Source organism: Anthonomus grandis, chromosome 4 (genome assembly GCF_022605725.1).
Source record: "Anthonomus grandis grandis chromosome 4, icAntGran1.3, whole genome shotgun sequence".
NCBI classification, from domain to species: Eukaryota; Metazoa; Arthropoda; class Insecta; order Coleoptera; family Curculionidae; genus Anthonomus; species Anthonomus grandis.
In genome coordinates, this window is record NC_065549.1 from 18125848 (window position 1) to 18137600 (window position 11753).

General features: G+C 32.8%; 1 protein-coding gene across 1 annotated transcript; it reads right to left on the reverse strand.

The window, feature by feature from the left end:
* Positions 1 to 944: 944 nt before the first annotated feature.
* Positions 945 to 9822, reverse strand: LOC126734819 (tryptophan--tRNA ligase, cytoplasmic). The gene is made up of 6 exons (XM_050438573.1): positions 9564 to 9822; positions 3452 to 3584; positions 3092 to 3370; positions 2785 to 3038; positions 2494 to 2722; positions 945 to 1416 (listed from the first exon to the last, which is right to left on the reverse strand). Exons 1-6 carry the CDS (start codon positions 9712 to 9714, stop codon positions 1224 to 1226), a joined length of 1239 nt encoding a protein of 412 aa, XP_050294530.1. The 5' UTR covers positions 9715 to 9822; the 3' UTR covers positions 945 to 1223.
* Positions 9823 to 11753: the final 1931 nt, after the last annotated feature.

Consider the following 11753-nt stretch of genomic DNA (forward strand, 5'->3'; position numbering starts at 1 on the left):
TATAACCTAATTATTGAATTTATGGTAGCTGTAAGTTGTTTACAAAACTCGGTAGGGGTTGTCCTAATTTTATAGTTTTGAAAATAAAATTATAGACCGTGTCCCATGTTAATTGCAATTGCAGGGTATCTCGCTTATTTTTAAAGAATTAATTCAGCAAACTGAATTTTATTAACTCGTTTTACCTATACGTTTGAGATACAGGGTGCAAATGAAATTTCATTTTTAGTTTTACTTTTTTGAAGCTTTCGATGGTATTAAAAATCTTGTTGAAATGCAGCACAACCATACAGGTAGCTATTTTCCTTAATGCTCTTTATATCATTGACTGGCTATACACAACTCGACCAAGCACCGAATCCCATAGCGTTGGAGGTATTCATTATTTAGCGTTAAATAAAGTCGTTGGAAATATTAGGGCATTTATTTTAAAAACAAAATTCCTCTCGGTATCTGAAATATTCTTTGTATTATTCAACAATTAAAGTTTACTAATATTTTTCCAAAAAATGTCGTTATTTGCTGAAATTGAATTAAAGAACGTGTTTTCTTCTCTGATAATGGCGTATTTTTCAATTGAAACTCGTCCATTGTCTCAAAGAGACCTACGTAACTTTAGAAAAAATAAAAAACTCCAAGTCTCAGTCTCAAAACATCTTTTTATGTGTCACGAAGGTTACATGTTTCGCTAATAAAGACACATAAAAAGATGTTTTGACACTGACACTTGGACTTGTTTTTTTGTATTTTTTAATTGTTTATAATAATTTAAATCGGGAACAGGTTTTTTTTTTAAATACTTTCGATGCGCCTTGTCCCTCAACTTCATTGAAAGTTTTATTTATTTGTAATTCGCGATATAAACGGTTTTTATCTTATATTTTTCTATGGAGCGTGCTTATTTAATAAAGGCAATATTTTTTATACCCATATAGAAAAAAGAATTACGCATAATATACATTTTTAATATAACAATGATTCAGTACAAAATGATAACCAGCATACAAATGCAAATTGTAATTTTTAATAAATAAATAAATAATTTTGTGAAAGGTGTACTTAACCTAGGAACTTTTAAAAGTTTTACGTGTGAGAAAAAATGCGAAACAACAGTTTTATACTTAAGGGCGCGTTTAGAAATAGGCTCTAATACTGATGTACTGCCAAAATAATAAAAAAGAAGAAATCAGAGTAATTGGTTTTTTAATAAAGTAAAGCTGTCATCAACAAAGCTTCCTGGGTGTCATAAAAGTTTGTAAGGTTTCTTCTGTTATCTTCGACCGGATCTCCTGATGACTCGTGAGAACCGGAGTGAGGATATCTATAAGGATCTTTTTTAGCTCCCCGGTTAGGAGTTGTCCGCTTGTGTAATTGCGTCTAATTTCCTCTAGTTTTTCATCATCTTCTAGGAAAAATCTACAAAGATATATTAAATTTCAGAAATGAAAACGTTTCAAAAGGTTATTTACTTTTTCTACATGATAGTGCCCCAAGTAATTAAGTATCTTAATTTTTTTCTAATGTCTGCGGTAGTAGAAAAAAATTACATATTACTCGTGCGTAAAATCTAATTTTCTTATTCATGATCATTACACACTTACTGCATAAATAACTAATTTAATTTAGTAAATATAAGTAAATAAATATTAGGTAGCAGTCTACTTAGTTATGCCCTTTTTGTGAAATTTATTTGTTATGATTATTAATAATTTAAAGCAATACCTAAACAATTATTTTAAAAATTGTTGTGAACAAGATAAAAAGATTCGGCGGTTGGGAAATCTTCGCCAGTATTCTCTTACTGCAGCCAGTGCATTTCTATTAAAAGAGTTATACACAAACTGCATACCAGTGATCAATAAATCTTGGCATTTCAAATGGATTTGCTAAATGTTATTGTTAACAACTATTTTATACCAATTTATTTGTTTTGCCGATAGCTAAAATTTAATTTGACGTCTAAAGTAGTATGCATTGCCTAATTAAATTCAAAAATCTAAATCTTAGTAGAAACATTTTTAGATTGGAGATATTCAAATAAATTACATGAATTATCAAACTATGCTGATATAAACTACAGCCTAGTATCTTTGAGACAAGCTGCATAATTGCATAATTTTCATACCAGATATTTTTAAGTAGGTATAGATCTATAGAACACATTTTAGATATCATTTTAATAACCAATCTAATCAAACTGAATCTTATTTTAATATCTACATAATTTACTATTTTACACATACATACATATATTTATTATTAAAAATATTAACTTTTAATCATATTTTTATATATATATATATATATATAGATTTTAGTGACTTATGAAAAATAGTAAATTTCATAAACATTTCCTGGAATTATATCGCATATTTTAATTCTTTAGTTCATAGAAGACTCCTATCTACCACTCTTAGAAAATGTTTAACCAAGAGTTTCAAGCCAATCAAAAGCCAGGTATTTTTCTTTTAATTATAAAGACATTCTATTTACCTTAAATACTGAAAAGATATATCCAAGTCACAATTGCCCCCAAGCTCTCTATGTTCCTCAACTGTGGTTTGCCCTCCGGAAAAGGCATGTTTATTAATTTTATTCTTGAGCTGCTTAGGTGTATCACTCATAAAGATTGTGCTATTAGCCTCTGAGGCTGACATCTTGGTTTTGGCTCCTTGCAAAGCTGGGAAGAACTTTGAGTGCAGAAGAGCTGGTTTGTCAAAACCTCAAAAGTATATCAAAATAATTAGTTTATGAATATTCGGTATTCACATAAGGTATATATACCTAGCCTAGGACACACATCTCTGGTCATCCTAAAATAAGGATCTTGGTCAATGGCACACGGAATGAGACATGGAATTTTTTTGGTGCCAAAGGTGTCTGGAAAAGAGGTGGACAAGGCAGGTGTAGCTTGAACTGCCGGGAAAGCAATTTTTCCGATTACAGTACTATCATCAAATCCAAAAATACCCTTCACCTGATTGAAAGTTACACACTTTTGGATTCTTATCATGTTTCTGTAAAACTCAGGTCTCTGCCTAGAACAAAACTATTAAACTTTCCTTGTGATATTCATATTACTGCTTCTTACCCAATATAAGTAAAATCTGAAAAAATAAATGTCTTGTTTACATCAAACCCACATGCAATAATATCTTTGGCATTTTCAAGGCCCATTTTATAAGCTTCCTCTACTGTTAATTCTTTCCATAGGGTTTTTTCATCATCTGTCAACTGGATCACTAGGGGGCAATTAAAAACGTCTTGCAACCACTTGCACAGAGTGAAAGGGATTAAATGCCCTAAATGCATTGAAGAGGATGATGGTCCTCTACCTGTGTAGAGATAGAATGGTTTACCTTGTTCGTATCTAAAAAAAATATGAAGACACAGAACTCATAAAATTATAATTCTAGCTGTAAATTTTTTTTCCTGGAAAATCCGATCATACCTGGTCAAAATGGAATGCATGTCTCTGTGAGAAAAAAAGAAACCTCTTCTAAGCAAATGATGTACTGGTTTGCCAGTGACTTTCTCAAATCTTGCAAGGAGTTCATCATCAATTTTTGAGCTTCCAAACTTTACTAAAAGAGACAAAAAGCTATTTGATGTTACATAAAAGGTTCTTTAGCCAATGTTTTGGCTTGTACATCCTCAAGGCTCCATAACATATAATTTTGCAATTAAACTTTTACATTTAAATTTTTCCACATTTATTAATTATTGAATCCTAAATTTATAAAATTTTTACACATTATGCCACATCTTTCAAAAGATATTTTTGATCTTATTTTGTTAAAAATGATTTGCCAAGATACCAGTCACAGAAATGTCATTGAAAGACTGGAATAAAATAATGATCTCTCTCATCGTAAAATCAGTAAAAAGCATCAAAACCAAAATCTCTCTTTTAGAAACCTGCCACTGAGATAGAAAAAAAAATGTATTTAGCATCTCTTCAAGAAAATAGTCTTAGAAGTATGTAATTGAAAGTTAAGCCACATGTTTTGTCCAACTGGGCATTATCAGATCTGTTAAAGTCAAAACAAGCTTAGCTATGTATAACTTATTAATATAACCCCGCTTACCAATACGTTAAAATATAACACTTCCTATTAAAACATAAAACAAAAGATGGCAATAAAATATAAAAATTTACTTTGTATTTCTTCCAGCCTCTGCTTGAACTGACTTAGTAGCCAAATAAAAGTGCAATATTCTAAGAAAGCAGTAATAAGGCATGTAACTGCTTTAGTATTTTTGATATGCATGCTATTCCTTTTCATAAACTTTAAGAAGTGTTTCTATAACAATATCAATATGCTGATTATATTAAGGTTTTGAGATTTGTAGATTTTCAATTATTTTGCCCAGTAACTCTTTAACTACTATATTATACTTGTACTACTAGTTACTACCTTCCCTTCTCTGTATACATATATAAATATATAATAGATAATTTTATTTAACTATTTTATATACTAATTACAATTCTTTATAAAAAAAACTATACCATTTAAGAGGAAAAATTTCATTTTTTATTTACCCATAATAAATTTGAAAATCATAATAAAAACAGTTTCATGAAAAACAAAATACTTAAGCTATACATGTTTTCTTTTTAATATGAAGCATCCTATTTCTTTTATAAAAGGTAAAAACACAAAATCTACAGCATCACAAATACATTTAATAAAATGACAAAGGTTACATGTTTCGCTCGACTAGAGCATCATCAGACCTAAATAATAATTAAGATGATGTTACCCGAAAAAAGGGAAAATTCAAGAAAAACCTACCATAACATACACAAAACACCCAACATATAAATAAACAAAGCTTACAATAAAGTGGCACTATCTATGTTCAAAGAACTCAACTAAACAATCAAATCACCCTATACATTTCAGAAATCTAACCATCATTTGAGAGACTAGAACTATTTAAGGTTAATAGGTAAATAACTAGGTGGCCATCAAATTCAAACCTTTCATTAACACAGGACAGATCTGGGCTTTTAAAAGCTTTACTAATTTCCATTGTCTCCAACAAGTCTAGTTTTTTACTTTTATTGCACTGATGAAGTATTTTTATATTTTGGCTGTCAGGAAAATTATGCTTGGAGTTGACGAGGTGATTAGCAAAAGCCGATCTGGTGACTGTGATATCGGCATTTTTAAATTTATTATATTGGGTCTTGTGTTCACCAATCCTAGTAGAAACCTTCCTACCAGACTGGCCGACGTACACTGCAGGGCACTCTTTACACCTAATCTCATAAACTCCTGGAGAAGATAGCGGGGGTAGTTTATCTTTAGTTTTAATTAGAAGTCTTTTTAGTTTATTATTTCTTATAACATTATTGGATTCTCTGGACAATTCTAAGTTTCTTTTAATAAGGGTGCTAGATGTCTATCTTCAACTGCTTTAGAGTTATTGACACTCAAAAAGTCAAATTCTGACTAGAAAACAAATTAACTAAACGCAGCTTAATTTTTACCTAATAATAGCTATTATATTAATTTTGCTCTAAATTATTCATTAAAAATGATGCAAGTGAAGCTTAAACTAAATTATTGGATAATAAAAAAGAAAACCCAGGACAATTTTGTCAAGAAAAAAAATCTCTAAAATTATTATAAAAGAAATCCCAAAACAAAAAATGTGTTCTCCATTATTCTCACAGCAACATTGTTTTTCTCTTTGCAGCCTGTCCAAACTTGTTATAATTTCAGGTTCTTTATTTAGCCTATTAATTTTGTTAACAATTTTTCCATAATTTTATTAATTGAAAATATTAAATTCTAGTTTGGTATGTTATATTTTTTAAGTTGGCCCACAAAAAAGACCATCAAAAGATAGGTATCAGAAGACCAGAGCTATTGGCTGGCCAGGAAATGGTTTGATTCCTTTTCATCTATTGATTAATGTGTTCATTGAAATACTCTCAAAAGAAGAGCTCCTTCTTGTTGTCAAATTAAATTTTAATATTCCCTTAGGGGCAATTTTTCTAAAAGGGTTTCATTTGATTTTGAAAAAAATTAAGGTATCATGGAGGATAGAGATTCATTATAAAATATTGGATTCAAAATTTCATTTTCTTTTTATTTCACACCAAACATGAATAGAACTTGAAATTTAATAGCTTGAAATTTTTCAGTATTTTCTGCAGATGTATATTGTGATTATTAATTATTCTGGAGGTGGCAAAAGCCCAATAATGTATATTTTGTTGATTAAATATTCCTTAGAACAGTTCTTTCCTTGCGTTTTGTTTTTTATTATGAAATGACTTAGTATGTTCAAATACGTTTCTAATTCTTTTTTGGAAATATATGTATAAAAATTAGCAATGTATCTTCTTTATGATTAACTTGCATTTTCTTGACACTTATAATACAGGATTACTATCTGTAGTTTTTCACCCAAAAAAAATCATTATGAAAAAACTAATATTAAATCCACTAATAAGTTAATATTTCAATGACTGAAGGATAAGTTGGTTAAATGGGTTACCTGTATTTTAGATTTATTTTATTTACTCAAATTAAATAATATGAGTCAAACATCTGACTCTTTAATAATTCAAAAGTAACTTAATATAGACATAAAATCAATATACAGGGTGACCACGGTAACTTTGGCAAAAATTGTAGGGTAGGTAGGGGCTCCATAGGCAAGTATTTTGAGCATAGGAACCCATGTCCGGAAAAGCCCCCATTCGGAGATGGGGCTGTTTTAAAATTGGACCCTTCGCGGCAGGTGGATAAGCAACCCAACGTACACGAAAAGTTTTTTTTACTTTTTCTGAATACCATGTATTTTTTTTGTCAATGACAACGATAAATTTTTGACGGAAACTTCAACCTGACTGACAGGAAAAAAAAATCTGTTTCTTGCACGTTTGTATGAGAAAAAGTAGACGATGAACCAGCTAACTTTCCGCGATGTGCTTCTAGTTTATGGAGCTACAGGCAGCAATGCATTGGCGGCTCAGCGCTTGTACGCTCAGCGATTTCCACAGCGTGACTAGGTACACCGCAGCGTGTTTGTAAATGTCGACCGCACACTACGGGAAACGGGATCATTTCAAGTAAGTCTTGTTCTTTAAAACTATTTTTTTATTGCCAAAGTATAAATTTATTGTAAGTCACTTATACGGGACTGTTAACTAGGTACAGCAGGAGCAAGGACGACTGCGTCTAGCACGTGATGGACTTGAAGATGCTGTAATGGCACGTATTGCCGACAATCCCCAAAAGAGCATTCGTCATGTCGCTTCCGAAGTGGGTTGCAGCCACGGGACGGTATGGAATATCTTTCACGACAACAATTTACACCCATTTAAATTGAAGAAAGTTCAACATCTCTTTCCTTCCTGACGATCCCCCTCGGCGCCTTCACTACTGCCAGTGGTTAAACCAACGCATTGGGGAAAATCCTGATTTCCTGCGGTATGTTTGTTCCACCGACGAAAAGGGCTTTTCTAGAGAAGGTATGTTCAACGCCCACAACAACCACTTCTGGTCGGAAGAGAACCCGCATGCCATGTCCGAGGATATCAAGAAAAGTTTTTTGTTAATGTTTGGGCTGGCATTGTCGGCGACCACTTGCTTGGTCCATACGTTCTACCCGCCCGCCCGGTTGAATGCAGAAAATTATTTAATAATTCTCCAAGGCCAGTTACAGGAATATTTTGAAGATTTTCCCCTACAGATTATTAATAATGTGGTGGCAGCACGATGGTTGTCCTGCGCACTGGCCAAGGCCGATCCCGGACTATTTAGATGAAATTTTCCCCAATCGTTGGATAGGACGTGGGGGTCCCATAGCGTGGCCACCGAGGTCTCCTGATCTTACGCCACCAGATTTCTTTCTGTGGGGACACCATGGAACAAACACCACTGGATTCGGAGGAGGACTTAATTGCGCGAATCGTAATGGCCGCAGAGTTCATTCGAGAGTAGCAGGGTGTTTTCGCTCTAATGTGAACTTCATGGCACCAACGGATCGATAAATGCATCCAGGAGAATGGGCAGCACTTTGAGCATCTGTTGTAGTGCCCCTGTTTATCACTTTGTTTTTGTTTCATTTTCTTCTTTTTATTTTAATCCTGTTAATTTAAGACTACTTTTACTTTAATAATTTTAGTTTTATGAGTTATCTCCAGTATTTTTTGTGGAAAGCTTTATTGCAATTATTACATCTTTTTGTTTTTAAACTAAAGCGTTTAATTTGTGGCTCGTGTACGATAGGTTGTCAGGATTGCCTTATTGCTTCCCATCCCATTCACAACATTTGATCCGACTAGTGCGGTCTGTGCGGATATAAATCGTGATTACTTCTTTAACTGCCAAATAGGCAATTTCAAAGTCAACCTGACATTTGACAAACTACACATGGTATTTAGAAAAAGTGAAAAAAAAACTTTTCATGTACGTTGGGTTGCCTACCCACCTGCCGCAAAGGGTCCAATTTTAAAACAGCCCCATCTACGAATGGAGGCTTTTTCGGACATGGGTTCCTATGCTCAAAATACTTGCCTATGGCATCCCTACCTACCCTATAATTTTTGCCAAAGTTACCATGGTCACCCTGTATGTATTACCTAATTAGTGACATACAGGAAGACCCTAATTAAAAAACATAAAATTGACCATAGCAAAATTAAATCAAAAAAGAAAAATAATACTTGTAGACAAAGCTAATCAAAAACAAAACAAGACATATAGATACTAAAAAACCTATAGATAGCATGAAAATTATCAAACTACCCACCTATTAAATATTAATGAAATGCAACACACTTTATTAGCTAATAGATCTTTACATATTTTTAAAACAATTTAAAAATTAACCTTCTCGTCAAATTGGGAGGTGGCTAAAAATTTGTTTACTAATGGATAAAATTGAGTTATAAGACATGCTTGAAAAAGGTATTGTGAGCTAGAATTTAAGTGTTATTCCTATTATCTGATTTGATAATGGAGGAATATTTTGTGTGTATCAAACATACTGTTACCAAAATAAAAATACATGGCACAGCCAATATTTTTACAGAGATAAAATATGATTTGCAAGACTACCTGTATCCAATATTACAAACATATCTCAAAGCCCTTTTCTGTAGTTCAGTTGTTGAACAGCCTGGGCAAATGAGAAATAGAGTGTACATGTAAAATACATAACATTTATGAGTAGTCTTTTGTTTTTCATGCTATTCTTTTATAATACAATTTTCAATGTCTCCAACTTAAAATGCATCAATTGGCTATCTAGAATATCTTGTAAAATTCAGAGATAGTAAAAAAAAACATGTTTTTTCTTTCAAATTGAAAAACATGTGGCAGGTGAGTGTGAGCAGCAGATGATTAAAGTACATTTCTTAGTAGAATGTGTAATAGATTATCACATATTCTGCTTTGAGTGTTTTGTGGATTCTAGTTTGTTTTTTCATTTCTATCATAGAACTAGTTTGCATATGCATTAATATTAAGGTTTGTAACTTAAAGATTTTATTTATTAATTAAAACTAAAGAAAGGCTAAAAATTAACAAACTTACATATTAATTTATCATAATCCACCCCAGTATCTGATTTGCTCACCACATTCCAAGGGTCTACATGATCATCATCCTCCTTATGAATCGACTTTTTTATATGGTTTTCTTGAATGCTTAAGTCCTGTACGTTATTGGCTACCTCTCCGGACATTATTAAATTCGGTTAAAGGGTGTTTTTTTATAAAAATATGGTGAGAAATCAGACCAGAGATAATTACCCTGGGATTTTTATTTAAATTATTTGGAGGTTAGAGATTGCGTCAGCTGAACGTCATAAATCATGTCTATGAACCCTAGAATTTCAGGACGTTCAACGGGTACTGGTGGGGAAAGCTAAATGCTGTCCCTAGCTGACTACACCTGCGCCACGCATATGAAATACGCATCATTTTAGTGCGCCCGCAATAACAAAATAACAATGCAACATAACCTCGGGAAAGCAGGCTGACGTTTCTGCATAAAGCTCATTCTGAGTATGGTGAATTTCGTGGATTTTTGACTCATAAAAGCCAAATCCGTCTATGCAAAAAAACGGATATTCGCAAAAAAGTTCAAACGATTTCAACTATTTTGAGAATTTCTTTTGCCAGCTGTCATTAATTGTAATTTATTTTTTTATTATGTTATGATTTGTTTAATATAACCTATAGAAAACAACAAACGGTTTTTTATTCAAAGATTTTAACTATTTCCTTTGTGGTATGTGTGCTTTATGCAAAACTAACATAAATAACAAAGTTAGGACATTACAGCCTAGATATAAAGATTCTCTTCTGTTTGTGTTATTTGAGTTTGATTCCAAAACGGTAATACAAATGATAATATTATTCAATCTACGACCAGTTTAAAATTAATGTTGATAAACACATTATTTTATTCATATGAATTTAAAAAATGACTAAATAATATCGTAAATTATAATTATAGGAAAGATGAGCATTCATCACTAAATTATCTTTTTATAAGTGCAACGGAGTGCAAACGGCTAACAGTAACAGTGGTAACACAACACAAAACATCAACAAGTAATAATCCTAGGTTATATTTTCCCTGATAAACCACAACATGGCAGAAAAGTTAAAATTTTCTACCGCGAATATTTTTAAATCAGGATTTGACACATTCTGTCAAAAATCTGCGAAATTCGCCCTAGTCAGAGTAAAGCTTTATACTGAGTTACACAGAACACAAATATAGTTAGCTGAGTTATATGAACGCGAGGGAGACAGAGGGTGCGCCAGAGCGAGTGGTGTGGAAACGTTCGTGAGCTCCGATTTTCGCCTCGCTTTATACACAACTCAGCATAAATGTTGAACGTCCTGAAGTTCTAGGATATATGCACATGTGGTTACTCTGGTAGGCCAACAGGACTGGAGGGAGGAGAGATATCTCCTATGCTACGCACTACGCTACTGCGCAGATACATAAACGGCATTCCGGGAATAGCATTGTGGGAGTATCTAACTTGCCATACAAGATTTGGCTTCACCCAGCACAGGCATCTCTCCTCGCGCTGGCATGAAGGCTGACAAATTTTCCGGAAGCATAGTCTGGCGAGAATATAAGAAGCCTGCGCCGCCGGAAGATCAGTTCAAGTCAAAATATTAGCGTGACTTTTAAAACCGACATAATTAGTAGTAAATAAATACAGTATAAATAAATGTTTCTAGTAAACGTAAGTGATCGTGTTTAATAGTGAAAGTGTGTATCAGTTGACTATTTTAATTCACACGTTCACATATATTATTTTAATTCACACCTTAACGAACCAGAAAATGCGACACTAATGTCAGGTGTGGGGTGTAATGTTGGATGACAGTCAACAATTATTATCATATTATTTACTTTTATTGGTGAAAATAAATAATAGTCGACTAAAATAAATGTCTGAAAATGTCAAATCAGATGCATTTAAAAGTGGTTAAGCTAACAAGGAAGCTGAAGGGAAGGGACTGAGATGTGGCGGGAAATAAAGCAAACCTGCAGCAGCAGCTTCGTAGTCATTACTTGAGGAAGGCCATGACCCAATAATTTTGTTTTTGATTACTAGAAATGTCTGATGAAGTTGTAAGAAAATTCCGCCAACCTAAAAGCTAAATTGCTGGAAAATTCTGCAAAGCTAAAATAAAGTTGAGGCGGCTGCAAAAGCAAACGGTAATTCAGGGAGAAGGCGTTGTCCTTAAGAGGAGA